The following is a 21,908-nucleotide window of genomic DNA, read 5'->3' on the forward strand; positions in this document are numbered from 1 at the left end:
TATTGAAGTTTTCCCCGTAGTAATACCTACTCCAGAAGACAGTAAACTGTCAAATCAGGTCAAAAATAACAAAAGACAACACTGCAGTAAAGAGAACTTGCTTGCGTTTTCTGATTGCATTTTAGGAAATCCTGCAAAAAATTTAGTCAGTTCAAACTGAATACAAACTTCTGAGAAGAGAAGAAATATTGTAGGAAACAAAGTTACTTTAAAAAACAATAACTGTTCTCCCCGTTATCCCACATTTTAATATGCTGTTGATTTTTAAGATTATTTTGCTGGAATTATCCTATTAATATTTGTACGTGTTTGTATGTGTTTTTTAAAGAGGCAACTAGAAAAGCAAACGCCAGGAACTCTGATGTATTTTAGTGTTCAGGGAAAAGGTTGCACATAAGAATAATGATATTTGCATAAATTTTCATAAGTGACCAGTGATTTGAGGTGTTTCAATTTCTGGGAGTCCAACCTGAGACACCTTAATGGGGCCTGATTTTCGTAAAGTGTCGAGCACTCGTTATCATCTCAGGTTGGACACTCAACAACAGAAGCACCCCAAATCTCTAGTCTGTTTTGAAAATGTAGGCCATTAAGTTTTCTTGATTTGCTTTACAGATATGTATGCATTTATAGAACCGACACAATGGCATATCTGAGAGGATGTCAAAACTACATAGAAAAATATTACAGCTATCATCAATATGGGCTGGGTTACTGTATGCTTTATTTTTGGAAAGTACTAGCTTTCCTTGGATTCATAGAATTTCTTTTCTCTCCTTTTCCACATCTACTGAAGCTCCTAAAATGACTTATGTGGCATGAATTTATGTACTGTGTGTGGTTTATGGCTACATTCTTTATTTGATTAAAAGCATTCTGGGATAGAAATCTTCTCTTTTCTTCCTCACACACTAGTACATACATCAACTGCAGAAAGGTATTGCGAGGCATTAACCGTTAAGACCTTATTGTATGCAGTTTAGCTTATTTATTGGGTAGCACTGTGTCTTTGAACTACAAAGGGAAAAACATATTTAAATAAATGCACACATTTCCCTCTATTTCCTGTGTTGATCATTCAGGGCTTAAGTTCAATAATAGTATGGTAGAGTTTAGATGGTGGAAGCTCACACAGACTTCAAAATTGATTTGTATGGGCTTTTGGAGCCTTTAGAAGGTTTCCATTGAAAAAAGAAGATGGGGGGGGAGGGGGGGAAAGGCTCAATTCTGACTTCATTTCTCATTGATGTAACTCCACTGACTACATAGGAGTTATTTCTGATTTACATTGATCTAAATGAGATGACAACCAGGACATTTGTATGTTTATTTACAAACACATATATTTTTAAAATACAAGTTTTGCTGTGGTGTCTGCAGCTCTCACCTGAATGACCTGAGCAATTTCCAAGTACGAATTGCTTCTTTCCTGCTGAGGTATGTTCCCCTAGGAAACACACTATGTAGCTTTTCCCCCTTCAGTTCCCCACTTGACCATGCTTAGTGAGGCTCTATCCAGTTATTCTCTGCCAGAAGCACTTGACCTACATGTGATCAGATGATCAAGTGATGCCTTGAAGCCATATTGCAAAAGAGGAGCGGAGAAGGAGAGCATTAAGGAGATAAATTGCAGCTGCTTACTGTTTTCTTTAATTGACTTGGATTGTTTTGCTCATCTCTTTGGCAAACATCTGAAAACCTTCCTAGTATCCTCATGAGAGTACTCATGGTCTCCTTCATTTCTAGCAGTTGGCACTCAGACACTGTATTTTTAATATTTATGATATGTTACTTCCTTGGTGTCTATGGGCATAGGGTCATTTGACAACCACGAGTGAAAAGAGCAAAATTCTCCTCTCTGATCCTTACTCTAACTTTATTATGTATCCAGTAATGTCTCCCACGTGGAACATACACTTTTATCAATGAAAGTTCCATTGAAAAAACGAGTGAGTTTATGCAATAAATATAAATGTACAATGTGGAACGGAGAGGAAAATTTTGCTGTGAAACTTAAATATCACAGTGTTCGGTAATATGATGCATGATTTGTAGTGGTAAGACCTCAATAAACATGATTTTTATAGTCAACTGGAAGTTAATTGATGTTAATTAACCATCAAATCATCTCTATAACAGAGTGTGGTGTTAAGCAAACTTAGGATCCAATTTCAAATCTTCCTAAGAATTACATTGATAAGGTTTCTTTGGTTAGTATGAAAAGTGTATGCCTTGTTGACTTTGATGCCATGCTACCGATTCAGAACACTGCTCTTTTGAAATATCCAACTTGAGGGCCTTATTTGTAGTTCAACCAGAAAGGAGGACCAATGTCTTCTTCCTAGAGGATTCTTGATAATAGTCTTACAGACTGAAGCCCTACTTAAATGAATAAATGTTAAAAGAATAAACCTGTCAAAAGAATGAATCTCCTTTGCACCAAACTGTAAAGTATACAGTCATACAGTGAAACTCTCTCAAATGAATAACTATTAAAAGAGTAAATGTGTCAAAGGAATAAATTTCTTCTGCAATGCACCAAACCACAATATATACAGTCACAGGGGAACACTCTGAAATGAATAACCGTTAAAGGAAGAAAACTATTAAAAGAAAACATTTTTTCCAGGCACCAAGGCTGTATATTAGCAGTTTTGCACAGCAACATCACTTTTATATCACAGTATATAGTTTTATAATGGTATTTATTCACTCGTAAACTACGTTTATTGCCATATAATTAGTATCTTCCTGGTCTTCAAGATATTAATGATAAGCAGTGATACACACAGAGATACTTTTGCATTAAATATTGATGTGGTGGTGTACTAACCTAGCCAGCAAAAATCAATTTCTTCCTGTAAATGACAGAGGAATAAGGGCAGGACCCTGGAGTTAAAACCTCTACATTTTAGTGTCCATTAGAGGTCAGCAACATGGTGTTATGTGTTATGAATAAATGGCACCTCCATTAGTAGTGTTGTGCCCCTTAACTGTACTACTGTTCTATTGAGTCACCGGTTTAATACTAAGAGGAAAGAGTGCAACCTACTAGAATATGAATATCACTTCCCTTTGGCTGAACATTTTTTGGGACATGCATAGAAAGATCCCATCCAAACATACCACTTGGAAAACTGACTCTTTTTCTGAAGGTGCATAATTTCTCTCTGTTGGAGACAGTGCGTATGGTAACATTACTTTTTACACAGTTCTGAAAGTGCTGGGGATGTGGGGTGGGTTGGAATATGTGTGTTAGAGTAAGTTATGATCATCTTCCAAAAGGTGTTGATGTCCACGCCTCAAGTTATGCGGGACAAAACACTGCAGTCCTTACATAGGCAAAACTCCCAATGACCACTGTGAATTTGGCAAGAATAAAAACAGTGAGATTTGTCCCATGATGATTTGGCTAAAACTAACTGTAGGCCTGGCTGGAAAAGTGGTGATTTGTTTAAAATAAAATTAAACCTGATAAAAACACGCAAACCCAAAAAAGCCTTTGCCTCTCACAGTAGCCTAAAAAGGAAAAACAAATTCTAATGTTCTTGAAAAGTCAACGCAGGAAATTTAGTCTCCAACAGCTCTATGAAGCATCTGACAGTGCTCTTAAAATATGAGGGAAGAAAGGGCTACATCTATATGACTGGAAAAAGGAGACGCACAAAACCTAATGAAGTATAAATGAGAGGCAAGTTGTCCAAGGATTCATGAATAACTTGTCTATACAAGCAATTGCACTTTAAAAACAGTATTGCACTTACCTTTTAGAACACACACACACGCACGCACCTATAGTATGAACTTTAATGAGGATTTTTATGTGGAATGGCTGTAGGATGTCGTGGAATTAGTATAAAAAGAGACCAATTATAACAACAAACATATCTTGAATGTTGCTCAGTAAAGTGATTAGGGTACATGCCTTGGCTGCATTGCCATAATGAGCTGAAATAGATGCTGACAACAACAGACTAATTCTGGCTTCCCGAAACTGGTTATTATACTGTAGGTTTTGGCAATTAAAATAATGTTAGCAGTTCTCATCCTTGGCCTAAGTCTGCTTCCAATAAAGCAAAAGGTAAAATGTCCATTGATGTCAAAAAAATCTCACCTACATATTTAAAATTAAAGTCAGTTGAATGTTTATGAAGGTGGCACAGTATCATTCAAGTCAGCAGACTATAACCTCTTTGTGGTTGGGGTCTATCTTCCTTCCTCTTTGTCAAACATTTGTCAACAATTATTCAAGTTATGATGTTCAAGGAGAGTAATGATCAATACATGTTTTAATATGGTACCATGACCAATTTATGATTATTTATTTGTATTACAGTAGCACCTAAATGCCATACCCAAGATCAAAACCCACCGTACTGGGCACTGTACAAACACGGAAAAGTGATCCTTGCCCTGAAGACATTACAATCTAAATAGACAAAATAGAAATAAGTATTGTTATGCTCTTATTTTTCACATGGCGAACAGTTTACATGACCAAGATCACACAGAGAATTTCTGGCAGATCTAGGGACTGAACCCAGCCAGCTCACTGCCTTACCCACAAAGCCATGCTGCTGCTTCTTAATTGCTATCATCATGAAGATATTTTTTGCAAAAATATTATTTATATAAAGGTTGAAGCATCTCATCTAAAAAAAGAGAAGATTTTGACACTGCTTCATTCCTTAGGGAAGATAAATTATTAAACTTGGTTTTAGTCCTTATGAAAATGTTTGTTCAAGGAACTTCTACAGCTTCTGTTTGTTTCTTTTACAGTGTTTTTTTAAATATATATCTTTTAAGACTTGTACTTTCAATAAAAATTCTTTTCTTGGTTTTTGATCTCAGTTAAGAAATATGATTTGTCAACAGCTTGACAAAACTTCCTAATCCAAGGACCAAAGTAACAACAAACTCAGCAGCTTTTTTGTCCTTGTTTTCCTTACATATATTCTGCAGTATACATCTGGAAAGCTGACAAATGTTAAATAAAAAATCTTTCATAGCATGAAAGGCCAGCCCTCACGCTGTCATTCTCCCAAGAAAACATTTCCTACCTCATCTGTGCTGGAACAGGATGTGAAAATGTGTCAGCTTCTTTGAAGAAGTAATGCACCATATTAAACTGATTGGAAAACAATGGGGGGAAAAACAACAGCATACACTTGGTGTTAAGTTTTCTTTGGTGTATAGGACATTTGAATTTTAGTACTAAATAAGCGTAATTGCTATTCACTTGTAATATCTGATGCATGACTGCAACATAGTGGCTGAATCCCTCAAAAACTACAACAAAAGGAACTGGGAACTTAAGTGCTGTGATACAGACGTCAGGAAAATATCAAAAGACAATGTCTTGAATTTTCCAGTTTGTTTGCCGGTAACATACAATACTGTACTTGGATTTAGCTCCTGCAATTTTACATACCAGTTACTGGATTTTTTTAAACATACCCATGCAATCAGTGGTTGCTATCTGTGATACCCTGCCACCCCAATATTCACCACTGTCATGCAATTAGGATATGTTTTGTACAAAGTATGTCTTGTGAGGTATCATTCTAAAAGTCTTGATCTGCTAGACATTAATATCTTGTTGGATTGTATGTGTTATCATCATGTGAAGTTAGGAATTTTGGCTATGTATGTGTTACTGAAACATGTTGTGAGGTTGAAAACACCCACAAGCAGCCTTTCAGGTACAACAGTAAAAAGGCCAAACAATGTTAATGGCTTATTGAGGAAATGCACACAGGCACAAAGATTACTTCAGGAACTGTGTACAATAGAAACCTCTCAGAGATAGCAATGGGAACTGTTTGACCTAGTTTATGGCAAAAGAGCTTTTCGGCAAGTGGGAAGAAGATATAAAAGGGGGACAATGACATCATGAGGGGACCTCACTCTCCCTGCAACAACACACCTGGAAAAGCTGAGGGGCAAGGACTGAACTGTGGGAAGTGATGGTCCCAGCCTAGAAGGATCTTTAGCCTGTATATGAAAAACTGGGAAAGCCAAGGCAACCATTGTCTTAAGAATCTGCCAGCCTGTTTATCACTCAGAGTGAGAATCTGCTAATTTATATCCTAGCTATCTAGCTCAGGTGTTAAGGTCAGCTTGTGGTTTTTATTTATTTACTAAAGTAATCTGCTTTGATCTGTTTGCTATCACTTATAGGCACTTAAAATCTATTCTTTGTAGTTAATAAACTTGTTTTGTTTTCTATAAACCAGTTTGTGCAATTCATAACTGGGGGGCGAAAAGCTGTGCATATCTTCCTCCACATAGAGGGAGGGGGTGACTTTCATGAGCTTACACTGTACAGATTTCTGTGCAGTGGAAAACAATACAATTTTGGGTTTACACTCTGGGGGGAGGGGAGGTGCAATTGAGTGCTGGGCAATCCCTGAGCTTCCCAAACAGAGCTGACCTCAGTGTCTGTGTCCTTTTGCAGCTGGGTGTGACCCTGCCTGTGTGTGTACTAGAGGAGGCTTGAGGGCCTGGCACAGCAGGACAGGGTGAAGGAGCCCAGGCTGGTGGAATGGGCGGGCTCAGTAGGACCCCAGTACATCAGGTGGCACCCCAGGGGGGGCAACGTGTCATGCTATCTTCTTTTTATTTTTGCTTTTGGGGCTCCTTCAGGAGCCACCTTACCCTCAAAGGCCTTAGTTATCCATTTAAACATCATCAAATCTCAATACAGCAGTGGATTTGATTGTAGACTAAAATTAATAGTAATTAATAGAAACGCTGAAACCTTTTTTCTCCAGCTCAAACAAAACAAAACAAAACAAAACAAAACCCAAACAACAAACCAGACCAAAGAAGCCAATTTTTCACTGTGGTATATTCATTCTTTAATGTAACGCAAGGAAGGCCTAACTCAGAAGAAGGTTGATTTATTTATATTTTTAATCCTACAAACAATCTTCTACAACTAAATGTCATCAGCCTATTAGCTCAGAGAATCGTTTGCATGCACAATTAGCAGGTTAAATTCTGAGTCTACTCAATTTCTCTCCTACCCACGTTCCACCATGAATAGATAATGTAATTGACGCTCTGCCCCCAGGCTCCAAATGCCCAGTTGCTTTCGTGGAATATCTGGCATGTTTAAATTGATGTTATTGGCTCTTTTCACCTTGTGGCCTATAAAATATGTATCAAGGCTAGAATTAACAGAATTACTGGAACTGGCTGTGAGTTAGATGTGCCAGAAAATCACAGTATTATCCATTCCAGTGAAAGGAGCTATGAAGAGCAATCATGTTAACTAAATATGAACTAAGTAACAAGATTAGGGTTTAATTAGAAAATTAAGGCAAGTGGAAACCTGTTTATTATTCTGTCGATTACCTGATACCATTCCAACGATTGCTGCCAGGGGTATTTAAATACTGTAGTAGTATATAGTCCTGTTACTGATCTGGGGAAGAAGGGATAAAAAATGGGGGGCAGTGAGAGAAAAAGACTCTATTCTCAAATCAAGCTTGTATAAGCCACTAACTTACAGCTGTCAATTTCCATTTAATTATAAAAAAATGGTAGATGAATTACACATTCACTGCTGTTGTGGATTATCTGTATGGGCATGATCATGTCTTGTGGATGACAGCTCTGTGTTGGAGGTGAGGCAGAATCACATTGTTCAGCCGGGATGTGTGTTATCCCAGAGCTCTCATAAGCCCAGAGGCAGCCTGCCTGCCATAAATGTGGAGTGCATCGAATGTCCTCACAGATTAACAGGGCAGCTCTGCTCATGAATGGGCAGAGAGGCTGGAGCCATATCTTTTTGAAAAGAATTAAATTTCCTTCCACACACAAGTATCAGAGGGGTAGCCGTGTTAGTCTGAATCTGTAAAAAGCAACAGAGGGTCCTGTGGCACCTTTAAGACTAACAGAAGTATTGGGAGCATAAGCTTTCGTGGGTAAGAACCTCACTTCTTCAGATGCAAGACACACACATTTTCTTGAAGGATTCGGATCTTCCAGTAAAACACGAGACCTTCTGAGGTTCCATTTGTTCCAAGGTCTTTCCATCTAGGATTTTCAGGTAAAAAAATAGAAAATAAATAGAAAATAAATGATTCTAGTTTGGGAAAGAAGAGGACAGGATGCTGTGGGAAAGCATGTATGGGAGTAAATAGGGGACTGACTGTGGCCAGTTCTTCCAGCCTCCCTGGCTTTGATAACTGCCTCTAGGAAAACCATCTTGAGGTTCAGGTTCTTAGTGGACAGTCTCAAAGGTTGGATCCAGTTAATTTCAGAAGGACAAAGTTGAGGGTCCAAGGAACAAACGGTACCTGTTTGGAGAGTAGTGGAAGGTCACCGCCTGCATGAGCCAAGACACAAGAGGTGAAGCTACCACTGTCTTTAGTATAGGAAATCGATCTTGACCATCTACCTGAACTGCACCTTGCTGTGCATGAAGAGGAAAAATAAATACCCACCCTCCAGAGTAAGAGAAGGAGATACCAGTTATACAGCAAAGGACACTTGGCATGACTTTTTGATGTGAACTAGTCTCTAAATAGGTTTATCTCATTGTTTAGTAACCTGCTGGAAAATTTCTAATTTAAGAGATTACTCCCATAGGGGAATTTTGGATAGGTTCAGGCAGACTGCCTGATGGTCCAGAATCTGAAGGGCTTTTATGGAGAAAATTCAGGAAGGTGGAGTCTCCTAGCAGGCTCAGACATTATGTGGCACCCTTACATTTTCAGGAATCTGGACTGGTCACATGCTTCTGCAGTCACCAGTTGCTGAAGTGTCCTGCAGTAAAACTGGGCCCAAGGAATCTGTCTGTAAAAAGATGCCCTTTGCCCTGGAGAGATAGGACCAGAAACTAAAGGGCAGAGCAATCTCGCTAGTCCACAGCTAGCAGAGTGAATCTGTGGATTCCATTTTGAAGTTATGAGTTTCACGTCAGCTCAAATAAAGGGCTGATTCCTCCTCTCTTGGGAGCCAAGAAGCACCTGGAGAAAATCCTGGAAAATGCTATGCATCTGGGGTGTCAGAGTATTTGCAGGGAATGAGCTCTCCAGGCCTAGGAAACGTAGGGCCGTGTGCATGTGTTGACTACTCTTCTGGGAAGTGAGGGAGTCTGAGAAACTCAAGATAATATCTCTGGAGACTATGGAAATAGCCCAAGGATTGAAGAAAATAGCTTCCCAATGTGCCGAAAAAAAATGTGAAGGCTGTGGGGAAAAAAGGGCAGAAAACACTAGGGCTCCCATGGAAAAATGCTAGGGCAAGAGGTACAGCAAATTAGTTTTCTTTTTGCTGTGCCTCTTTGATGTTTCCTTCTCTGTTTGTTCCATGTTTCTTGATGACAAAAACCAAAACCCCACTCCAGAGGAGAGACAAACTGGCAGCCAGACACAATCAGAGAGGTTGCCTCCCGTGTATTATTATGAGCTAGAAATCAAATGGGAGATGTGGACGAAGGAGCCCAAAAAGGTTACGAAAATACTTTATAGTGATTGGTCACAGTCTGTATGTCAGAACAAACAAGGAGAAGGAACACAGGTCCTGTACAATCACAGACGAAGCCATAGAACATTGTCCATCATTTCCTATACCAGAAACCATCCCAGCAATTCAACCAGGTGGCTGTTTGTACTGTGAAATGGCATTCCCTTCATTCTGTCTCCTTTCGCGATACATAGGACCCTTGTACCTGAGGCTGAAGGGCATTTAGAAGGCACTACCAAACATACTTTGTAGAACTGCTGGGGCTATTTTTTTTTTTTATTTAGATTTTCCCAGTTGTATTGAGAGAACACTTCAATTTACTAAGCATTGTTGAAAAGATGTGTGTTGACTAAAATCAATAAAAAACATAATATGAAAATGTATAAAAATAGAAAATGGTGTGTTGAAAATAATAAGATGGAAAGTCCTCCTTTAATTAAACAGAATTAATGTTAAAACACAAAGTAGGGTGGAAGAAAATTAAAGAAAAATGAGAAATAATTTAGAAGTTTTCTGTTCAAAATGTTAAGGTGCAGTTTTCAATTAAAGACTCATTGATTATACCCTGCTGCCCGCCACTTCCCGCAGCTGCCATTTCCGGGAACGGTGAACCGTGGCCACTGGGAGCTGTGAGCGGCCATGCCTGAGGACGGTCAATATTAGCAAAATGTCTCACGGCCCGCAATCAGATTACCCTGATGGGCTGCATGCAGCCTGCGGGCCGCAAGTTGCCTACCACTGGTCTAAACAGTCTATCTAAACAAACAAGAATCAAGTCTTCTTTATGCCTGCGCGTCATAACTGTAATCACATATCCATAACCTGAATCTTTCCTCACCCCATTCCTTCCTGGTATATGAGATAATTATGCTTGTCCTCCAAATCCATCATTTAAGACCGAATCCTGCAACTGGATCTACTGGCATGGACCTCTGACTTCATGTAGAATCCAGTCTCAAGATTGTGGCTTTTGAGTGTAAGCTTTTCAAGGCAGAGGCCCATATTTTTCTGTGAAGCATGGAGAAACCTGAGGCCCTATAAAATTATGAATAATGTGTAAGTTTGCTACTACTGATATCTGTGTCAGTTTTCCATAAACATAGTTTATTAAGTTATCATTAGGAGTAAACATTTTAAAACTCGCTTTCAATATTTTAACAAATTGGAAAGCCATCCCTTGTTGCAATTAAAAATAATCTTCCTTTTTTTCTCTTTTTTTTAAAACCCCAACAAACAGACAAACAACTGGATAGTGTTTTCACTAATGAGAAGGAGGCAGTGGCAACTGATTTCTGGTTCACCAGGCTGTCTTTAACACATACATTGAATGACAAATTCACCATTTACTTCAGCTTGTTCCAAAGCCACAAGTTGATTTATTGACATTTGTATGGGATTTAACATGCCATGCTCCAAAACACACACTTAAAACTAGAACAATTCTGTAGTTAAAAATGTTATAGGGAAAGAAAGAGAGCATCAAACTGGGGATGGGAGGATGTTTAAAAAATCATGTAGAATGACCCTATTTAAGTTCATTAATCACAAAGTTTTCATTCAACAGCAAATACAAATGTATTTACTTGCAGCCTGGTTTGATCCTGGGCACTTCAGCATCTAAACACACATCTCTACCACTTAAGTTAAAAAAGAAGTAGTAGGCTGTCATCATTTATGTGTACCAGCCACTAGACAGGGACACAACACATATTATACACGTGTGTCATCCAGTCCCAATATTCTTCCTCTACTTATTGTTATGTATTATTGATTGAAATCTCACAGCTAAAACCAAGAAAAAGAAAAAATTGGTGGGGATGGGGAGGACTTTTCATCAGGGTTATAGGGAAATGAATTAGAAAATGCAACTTTTGTTTGGCAAACAACTGAAAAGAAATGAAATAAAACAACCCACACACACAACATGACTGCAAACTACAGCATTAAATTTTCAAAACCCAGATGGTGAGAAAAATACTCATTCACGGCCTAAAATACATCTGGTCCATTAAAACACAGAACCATCCTTTTAAACACAGGATATGCATTCATAAATCTGAGTGAATATAAGCTTTTGGATGCAGCCTATCACCTGAGATAAGCTTCTCTTGGAATGTCTGTGTCCTCTCTGATTTGTATCACCTGCCTAACCAGAGAAGTAGTTAGAACATTTGGGTTCAACAGAATTAGTAATACCAGCCCTACATATGGTACAAAACCAGGGAAAGCATAAGGCTGATGGTAAAAGCTTTTCCAAACACTATTTTAAATGAGAGTAGGTCATGTATTTTTCATATCGTTTTCCTTCTCTCCCTTCGGACTGTAATGGAGCAAAGTATGAAGCATATGGAGTTCCTGCTTAAAAATAAAAGGAGAGAGGTACTGTGTGACTAAAAACAGAGTGAACAAGGCACAGAAGTCTGGTAAAATGTATCCTTTGGCAGGAAGGAATGAAAATCCATCGACCCTGCGTGCAGTTCTATGACTGTACAGTGAAACCTATTTTTAAAACAACAACAAAGCGGCTATTTAAAACAGAAAAAAATGAAACATTCTTTATTATGACTACAGATAATATATATATATAAAAGTCAGTCTAACTGCATCTATCATGACTGTTTTAAGAATGACTGTTTATGTGTGGTTTCTATTGCAAGAGTGGGTGGGTGAGGTTCTGCGGCCTGCAACGTGCAGGAGGTCAGACTGGATCAGTGTTGGGCAACCTGTGGCCCGCGGGCCGCACGTAGCCCATCAGGGTAATCCACTGGCGAGCAGTGAGACAGTTTGCTTACATTGACCATCCGCATTCATGGCCACCCGCAGCTCCCAGTGGCCACAGTTCGCTGTTCCTGGCCAATGGGAGCTGCGGGAAGCAGCGCGGGCCGCAAGGACGTGCTGGCTGCTGCTTCCGGCAGCTCCCATGGGCCAGGAATGGTGAACCCCGCAGCCACTGGGAGCTGCGGGCAGCCATGCCTGCAGATGGTCAATGTAAACAAACTGTCTCGCGGCCCACCGGCGGATTACCCGCGGGCCGCAAGTTGCCCACCACTGGACTAGATGATCACAATGGTCCCTTCTGACCTTAACGTCTATGAGGCGATGAGTCCACAGACCAGTGAACTATGGCTCTAATGCACATAATTAACAAAGCTCAAAGGCTGACCCTATGAATGACCCCAGAACTATGAATGCAGATAGACTATGGCATTACCACTTGCAATCCTTACAATCTCCTCTCATGAAAAGATAGAAAACAGAACGAGGCGTGACTAACCTATTCATCTAATTATTCCTATACGCAAATGATAAAACTGTAAGGCCAGCAGATGCCAGTTGTAGGCAGGGATAGAACCACGGACTTCTGAAGCTTACTGCATGATCCTCTACTACATGAGCTAAAAGCCCCATAGCTCTTAGCCACGGCTGTTGCAGACTCATCAGTCTCTACATGATCTAGGTGCCACTCAAGGGGGACAGAGCACCACACCAGAAGGCATGGGTTACAAAAGCATGGCTGGTTTCATTTAAGCTTGAAAACAACTACTCTATATGATTAACAGCCTACTTACAAGTCACTTAACTAGGGTTACCAGATAGCAACTGTGAAAAAACGGGACAGGGGATGGGGGGTAATAGGCGCCTATATAAGAAAAAGTCCCCAAAAACTGGACTGTCCCTTTAAAAATGCGACATCTGGTCACCCTACACTTAATGGAAAACAAAACAACCAGAAGTGATGTAAATAGTGGCAGGGAAAATCCTCAAGTGTTCAGAAGTTGAGATCCACTTGGATGCTTACTCCCAACCCCATCTCTGTCTCCCACCCTTCTCCCTAAACACATCTCCTCTCCCGATTTGTCCCTCCATCTAAATAGTTCAAAATAAGCGTCCCTCATGTTCCTTTTCTGCCACACACAACTTGTTTCTCCATCCCCCTAGTCTCTCTATAAATTGCACTTAACCTCCCAAAGTTTTGGACATTTGCATTTCCAAGAGGTCTGAATAATGTATTGATTATATGGATAGTGTTTTTTGCTAAAGAGAAGATTATCAAAACTGAGGCAGTAGCAACTGGTTTCTGGTTCACCATGCTGTCTTTAACAGGTGCACTAAATGACAAATTCACCATTTACTTCAACTTTGTCCAAAGCTCTTAATTGGTTTATTGACATTGCATGCCACAACCAGGAATGTTCTGAGTCTTCCGCAGAGGCACACACACAATTTATTCTGGTATACAAGGAAATAGCCAGAATGCACTGGATTGGAATACAGCAGCAGTGGATCCAGTGGACACAGTAGAGGACTAGTAGGATTTCACTGGACTTTCAAAACAATGGAACTTATGAAGGATTTATAGTGAAGAAAAGGGGACAGAGAGGGACTGGGTGACAGAAAGTCCTGGGAAGAGGAAATAATAATGGGCATGTATGAGTCTGCAGTAGAATGATGTGTGATCCTGTTCATAAACCAGAAGAGTGTCCTGGGAGATCATGGATCAAGAAGGGTCTGGAGCTGCAGGTTAGAGGCAGGGCCACCCAGAGGATTCAGGGGACCTGGGGCAAAGCAATTTTGGGGGCCCCTTCCATAAAAAAAAGTTGCAATATTATAGAATACTATATTCTCATGGGGGCCCCTGCAGGGCCCAAGGCCTGGGGCAAATTGCCCCACTTGCCCCCCCCACCCCCCCGGGTGGCCCTGGTTAGAGGACAGCGAGCTGTATAAAGCAGAGGACACAGTGTAATGGCCTAACACTTGAAGAAGGTAAGAGAGGGCTGGGCATCTTATTTGAAGTTTTCCCAAACTAAAAAATAATTTTGTTTTGAATGAACAAGCTCTCCCATTGGGAAAAAAATATTACACTAGATTAGTGGTGACTGCCAACAGAGACGTCTGCAAGATGCTATAGAAAGATAAATGTCCTTATTCCTGATGGTTCCTGCAGAATAAACTTGTGGCTTTCAAAGTTCTTACCTGCTTCACTGGTTCTGATCACTCGAGATGGTGCACTTGGATCCCCAGTCCCGATTTTGTTGGTTGCTACAACTCTGAATTCATATTCCACCCATGGGTTCAGTTCTACTGCCACAGCAGATTCCATATCACCACTTATGTTCTCTGGAACTGTAGAGAGCAAAGACAATGTGTAAATCATTAACTCACCTGAAACTTATGTGTAATATGCCAGTGGTGTGTGGAACTGAATTTTACAATATTAAAGATCACTGGAGGTAGTGGAAATCAATTGCTCAATACTCATCAGTTATATATATATAAGTTTATTTAATGCTTCTGAAAGATGGCTGATTAACTATTTGGAGACAGAAATCTTCTCTTTATCCACAGATACAGCAGGGACAGCCACACTGCAGGCATGTTGTTAAGTGACATCCAAATGCAATTTTTAAATTTGGACCTTTTACTTTTTTATCTTCTTTTATAATCTTATTATACTCTTTTTTATCTTTTATTTTCATCACCATCCTCTGCAACTGGTGTAGGTGGTTCCTATTCTCTTGAGCCATGAGTTTTGAACTCAGCCTACTCATATTATGTTAAAAATCTTTCTCTCACCTGTTTTTACGGTCTGCCAGCCAAGTGAAAATGGGCTGCGTGCTTGTAAGTTGTATGTGGAGATAGGGCTGTGGTTGTCTGCCCCAGGACTCCAGGAGAGCGTCGCCGTGGTTTCTGTAATTTCCTCAACTATCACTATTCCTGGGGGACCAGGAGGACCTAGAAATAAGGTCGAAGAATAAAAAGAACTGCACTGTCATGCCAATTCAGCAGCACTAATACAGGATACATGTGTTTCCATAACAACATGATACAGTTCAGTATTCATGAAATACATAGTTAAGATGCATATCACTGAGGTGGTTGATTTCTATGATTTCTGATGACAAATTATGATTATTTCTAGTTTTGTAATGCTTCATGAGGGAGAAGCAATTAACATGTCAGAGTGATAGCTGTGGAATTAGAAATAGAAACAGGAATTTAAAAAAACATCACCAATTACTTTATTCTTTAATTTTTTAAAACCTAAGATAAATAAAAATAAAATAGCAACCTTTAAGAAGTATCTAAGGTTAAACTAAACAGCCATATGTTCTTTTCTCCCTTATAACAGCCTTGCACCATCTACTTGCAGTCTTTCTTGCTCTGCTTCATCAGAACTCAAGTCCTGATCCAGCAGTTGGATCTATGTGGACAAACCCTTATGTGCATTAGGAGTCCCATTTAAGTCAATACACAGACCCTGTTGCTGAAGGAAGACTCAGACTGTAAACTCTTCAAGGTAGCAATGATGCCTTAAAAGCCCACAACATGTCATGTGCTGTAAAAGTAATAAATAATAATTATATGAAATTAATAAATATAAAGCAAATTTTGGATGTTGTAGAGGCAAACACCACAGTTTGTTGATATGACAAATGAACCATGTTCAAAGTAAAACTAAGGTCAACAGGTGTCTTGAAAACCACTAAATTTTGATAATCACCAAATCAAGAATTCAATATATATACTGTCTCACACATTCAATCATTCCCTGCATCATTTAATAGCTTGTTTGAATGTTTTTTGTTTTTCATTTAAGCTAATATTCCAAAGGATATTGTTTGTTATAGGGTCCAGGAAAAAAAAACCCAAACAACAAAATTGCTTTTCATCTCCTGAGAAGTGAAAAATATTATTTTACTGTACTCAGATGCAGACAATCATAATGAATTATTTTTTATTTGCATATGTTATCTGATTAATTAAGATTGCTAACAGAGATGAGTCAGAACCAAAAACATGGATATGAACACCCCCCGTCTTCTCCAGACCTCGGTATTACTGGACTCTGAGACCATATTAACTACCATACTGGATCAGTATCCTCTCTCCAGCAGTGGTGAGAAGCAGATTCCTCGGAGGAAGGGGTATGAACCCCACAGTAAGGTTAGGTTTAGTATGCAGGTTCTGGGTGGTGTTGGTGGTCTGTGATATACAGGTCAGACTAGATGATCTGGTGGTCCCTTTTGCCTTAAACTCTATGACTCTATGAGTAAGCAAATGTGGAATAATCTGACCCCAACATAAATCTTATCGTGGTCTCTTATAATTAGAGATTGGCTTAAACCCTGAAGCACCAGGTTTGATTCCTTCAGAAAATTTTCTCATAATTATGACATCTGTATATTCTTGATATCGATATAAATATCTTTCTGAATCTTAAATTCTTGGTTTCAACAACTTTAATTACATGTTGTGTGCAAAGGCATTTCCTTCTATTGGTTTTGAATTTCCCACCTTTTAATTTCATTGAATGTAAAACAAAGTAACTTATGTTATAACCAGTCTTGTGCCAAGATTTTCTATCAGTATGTATGTAATCATAAATATATATTGGCTTCTTTTGGCCCTTCAGATGGCAATAATGAACCCATGCTTGAACTGATGCTAGCAACTCTGATCAAAGTTAATGGGAAAGTCAGGGAATACCTGGTACCAAGTGGATTTGGGGGTTAAACTGATGAACTCCAGGTTGTTTTGAATTTCAGGGGGAAAAGTAATAAACTGCATAATCTTCTCTTCCCTCTGAAATAAGTTATATTACAAAATATTTGTGATAATGAAATACCTGGAAACTGTATCATTTAAATGAAACATTAGAAAACAAGCTATGGTAATCCTGTAGTATCACCTATTAAATTATCTGGGCATTTGACATTGTAAGGTATATATTTTTGCCTTGAATTCTAATGTGTAAAAAAATGTATAGATATTGCTCAGTATCTTATTGCAAAAGAAAAATAAACAAGTTAACTGGACACTTCAGAGAATTCAGAGCCAACACACTAGGTGATTGGAGTCCTTCAGTAGCACATGGAGAAATGCCAAATTACACCCAGAGTGATGAAAGCAAGGGCACAAGTGGAATGTTAAGCCTGAGGACTTAAAAAGGTCTGGAAAATTTTGTAGCTGTGAGTCTCGCCTCACCAGATGTGGTGTTTTGCAACCACAAACTAGCTAGTATCACTTGACTTTACAGTCCCTCTGATATTCCCTTCAGCAAAACAATACTTGTATGAATTATGACAAAATAATTACAATCAGGACTTTGCCGTAGTTCAGTCCCACCGCTTCACTGTGAAGCTGTAATTTTATCCATTAACCATATATGTAGACTAAGGCATAGTCACTCCACATCCTCAGATTCCCTCCCCTGCCCTTATACTCGGTGCCAAGTCCAGCCTTTGGACTCAGTGCTTCACAGAGCATTTTCCCTTTGAACATTTTGCTGCTCTCTCTAACCATAAACAGGGCTGGACTAAGGCATAATACAAGGCCTCACGGGGCAGTGGTGGGCGGGGGACTCTGCTCTCCTTCTAGGGAGACAAGATGGCAGCAAGAGTGTCCCTAAGTACTTACCCCAGCAGCTGGGCATGTATCTGCTTAAGTGGGCAGGACCCACTGCACTCTTCTCCTGCCACACACAGAGTCCCCTGCTGGGCTGCTGTTGATCTTGGCGTTAACACCCATTGAGATGAATGGGGTGAGTCCACCCCCTTCCCCAGCAATTGCTTTAATCTATTTGCAGACTCAGGCAGACATCATTTTAGAGTTTACCTCGCAACCACACTGGTGAGAAACTTTTTTTTTTAATAAATGCTCCAATTTTAATGTAATCCTGTGACTCCAGAACAGGGCCGGCTCTAGGCACCAGCAAAACAAGCTGGTGCTTGGGGCGGCACATTTTTAGGGACAGCATGGCCGGCGCCAGAATGCTGCCCCTAAAAATGTGCCCCGGCCGCCCTAGCTCACCTCCGCTGCTGCCGCTCGCGCGCCGCTTCTCCCCCTCCCTCCTAGGCTTGAGAGCCTGGGGGGAGGAGGCAGGGCTGGGGATTTGGGGAAGGGGCGGAGTTGAGGCGGGGCCAGGGGTGGGGTAAGAAAAAAACGGGGGGTGGGTGGGCGGCCAAAATTGTTTTTGCTTGGGGCGGCAAAAATCCTAGAGCTGGCCCTGCTCCAGAAGCTGAAGCTCTGGGCACAGTATTATAGTGCCTATGCCCTAATCTTAAGCAACATTACAGGTCCTTTGTGATACCATTTTCCCTAAAGACTTCATATCTTTATGGAGAGAGTGAGTTTCCAACCACTGTATTATAGTAATAACATGATTTTCTTTACATGAAATTGGTAGAAATTTAGTTATGTCAATGTCACATGTTAAATTCTCAATACATTTTATTGCCCGAGTTTTCTTATGGTTTCAATACCTTCTAAATCATTCATAGTCAATGTCTCCTTAAACTTTCTGGGGTGTGTAGTCTCACACTGTCTGCAGGAGGACTTTAAAAAGCATTTTCATGTCCAACATCAGGCACTTTTGAAAGGGGATTAATAAGGGACAAAAGCTTCGGTGATGACAAATGGATGACAGTTAGCCCAAGACCTGAGTGCCATGCAGATGTTACTCATTTTGTGGAAATGCCATTATATTTTATGCTCAGCTGTCATCATTTATAGTGTCAGCCAGATGGTTAAGTTTAAGATGCTTTTCACCCAAGGGTTGTATTATGGTTCAGGATTTCTAAAACATTTTATTAAATTTAAAAATAGTTAATTTAGGGGGAAAAAAGCAAGTCTGCTCATATGCTCCTCTCTAAACTCTGCTCAGAAAGTGACTAGACATAAGTGCAATATGGTTGCATCTTTGTAGGGAAGCTTGCTTGGTGTGGAACATTCACTTATGCAGCTCCAGAATCAATAGAAACCCAGCATAAAGGACATTGGTGGATTATCTTCTGGCAAAGCAACTCCTCAGTTTAGTTAAGGAACTTTCTTTTATTTTAGGGCAAAAGAGATTGTATTTTGGAAAACTTGTTATGAGGTTTCTTTTTTTTTTTTTTTTTTTTAACTTTAGGAATTGTTCTATCCATCATCGAGCGAGGTTCTTTAGAGTTCCTACTGCCGTCTGATGTTAATATGGGATTTCTTGAAATGACATTACCAATTGCAGTGTCTTTGTAATTCTGTTAAGCATTGCCCTTTCCATCGAATCCCTAGACAAAACCTGCTTTTCTGCTATATAGTGAAAGGAAACAACAAATTAATTTCTCATAGCCTGTACTTTACTAAAGGCTGCTCTGCATAATTCTTATCTCCTGCATGGGTAAATCGAGGCTACTCATAACTTCTACCACTATTTCATTTTATTGCTCTTATTGTTAATAAAATACACTAAAATAACACCATACATTTACATGGTATTTTACTATGTCCTTTTCCTGAAGACCTTGCAGCCTAGGCTGGACAAAACAAACAGAAACAAAACACAGGGCAATGGTTCGGTAAAGGAAAATTGTGGAGAATATGCTCGGAAATATTCCTAGGAAGAAGTGGGCTTTCAGGAGGGATTTGAAGGAACAGATCTTTAGGTAGTAAAGAGGAAGGACAAGAATCTGACTTAGAAGAGCAAGACTAGTAAAGGGAGACAGCATGAAATAAGGTAAAGTCAAAAGCAGGGGTGGGGGAGATGAAGGTACCAGTAAGTAAAGAGTAATGGGAGCACCAACAGGACCCAGAAGAGGATGGAGGGTAATGAGAATAGAAATTGCAGGTGAGATCAGATTCTGTAGAGTTTTGAAGGTGAGAATAAGGAGCTTGACAGGAGACGGTAGCTAATGGTGGGATTCCAAAAGAGTGGTGATATGCTTCAGAGGATCCTGACAGGAAGAGGAATTTAGCTCCAGCATTTTATTTAGACTAATGGGAGAGGTGAAATCAGGGAGAGAAGAGAAGAGCAAAATGTACAGTAAATCCAGCTGAACAATGACCAAGTCTTGTTGCATAGTGGGAACTTGGGAATTGGGCTGTTTCAAACCTGCCAATGCCCCTGGTGGGCCTGCAGTTTAAGCCTGGGAGGTAAAAAGGGTTGCTAGTGAGTTTACATGTGCTTCTGTCTCGTCAGCAGCAATTATTTCCAACTTTCTCTCCCCACACAGTACTATTTCAAGATCAAGAGATGTTGAACTACTATGCACATGTCTAAGCTTTGGAACTGAAGACCCTCATTTATTAGGCAAAGGTGGTAACCTCCTCTGAGTTGAAGTTGCAACACAAAGTGCTGTTTTAGCCTCCTTCTATTATTTTGGTTTGGAAAATTGGTTTGGCCTGAAAATTGCCAGATTTATTCTGAAGACAATGTAGAAATTGGGAGATGAAAAGCCACAAAACTATTGTTAACAATTAGCCTGCTTTGTAATTTTAATGTTTGTCTAGTTTTTCCATCTCCCTCCAGCTCAGAAATGGCTTATCACTACTCCTTCAAATCTTCCATAAAGTAAAAGCTCATTATAAAGTCACAAATCAGCTATATTTGAAGAAAACCTGTTGTAATAAAACAAAGTTAATTATTTTTGCTCTATATATTTCTAGATCTTTCTCCTATTTTAGTCAATGGGAGGCTTTTTGTGTCACTGAATTCAGTGTGCGCTGGATTGGGCACTATGGATGCAATTCACCTGAGTGCTGAGGATCAGAACAAAGCCACTAACTTCCAAATTAAACCCTTAGAGCAGGTGTTAATCAGTGCATATGCCTTGTTCTGCTCCTTTTGCCTGGGTGAACTTCATCATACATTTTTCAAGAAGCATGCCCTCTATTGTACAGTGGTAGCTTAGACAAAACATAAGGATGTTTGTTTAGCTGATAGTTCACAAGGACCTTCCCTCCTTTACTGCATATGGAATAGGCTTGTGTTTTTAGAGCTAGATGTCCCAATTTTTTGTCCTGGTTCTACAAGTGTGAGCCATTTATTAATGAGAAACAGCAGTCTCCTATGGTTAAAGTTGTAACCAGAGTCTCCTTCTAAAGCACATTTTGACTCATCTTATAATTACCACATCATTTGCAAGATCCAAGCCCTTTAAACCAAGGAAACAAATGATTAAGGACCTAATAAATGTTAATGTGCCTACAGAATGCTCTAGACTTCTGAAACACTATGCTGGGGTGTGGCCTATAGGCAACACTTTTAAAAATAAAATTAACTGTTTTTTTCATTTTCCACAACTTACTGGGAAGGAATCATTTGTGCTAGATGCTGGGTTGTCTTGGCCCCCTTTTCCTGAAATGTAGATATGAGTTGGAAGCAGGTGGATTTAAAGGAGTTGGAAACAAAGGCATGTGGACAAGCCTTCTGGTCTAGTAGAGGTACATGGTACTCTCTTAACAGGCAAGATCAAGCACCCTGGGAAAAGTTATGGTTTTTGAGTTTATGGCAAGATGGATTGAAATTCCTAATTACTTTGGACCGTGGTTTGGGTTTATAGGTGTCTTAATGGCCTTTACTATAGTTTGAATGTGAACTTGCTAAACTCAAATTTCTGTTACATTCAACAGCTGTGGGTAATGGCCTTTAAACCCAAACACTTGTCTGTAAG

General features: G+C 39.6%; 1 protein-coding gene across 1 annotated transcript in view; it reads right to left on the reverse strand.

Annotated features, from left to right (window-relative positions):
- CNTN5 (contactin 5) overlaps positions 1 to 21,908 on the reverse strand; it is a 407,321-nt gene that overhangs the window by 39,389 nt on the left and 346,024 nt on the right. The window contains exons 15-16 of the mRNA XM_065397605.1: positions 15,052 to 15,210; positions 14,452 to 14,601 (exon numbers count right to left, since the gene is read on the reverse strand). Coding sequence (XP_065253677.1) covers positions 14,452 to 14,601; positions 15,052 to 15,210 — 309 coding nt within the window. The remainder of the gene's footprint in view (positions 1 to 14,451; positions 14,602 to 15,051; positions 15,211 to 21,908) is intronic.

This window comes from Emys orbicularis, chromosome 1 (assembly GCF_028017835.1).
Source record: "Emys orbicularis isolate rEmyOrb1 chromosome 1, rEmyOrb1.hap1, whole genome shotgun sequence".
NCBI lineage: Eukaryota > Metazoa > Chordata > Testudines > Emydidae > Emys > Emys orbicularis.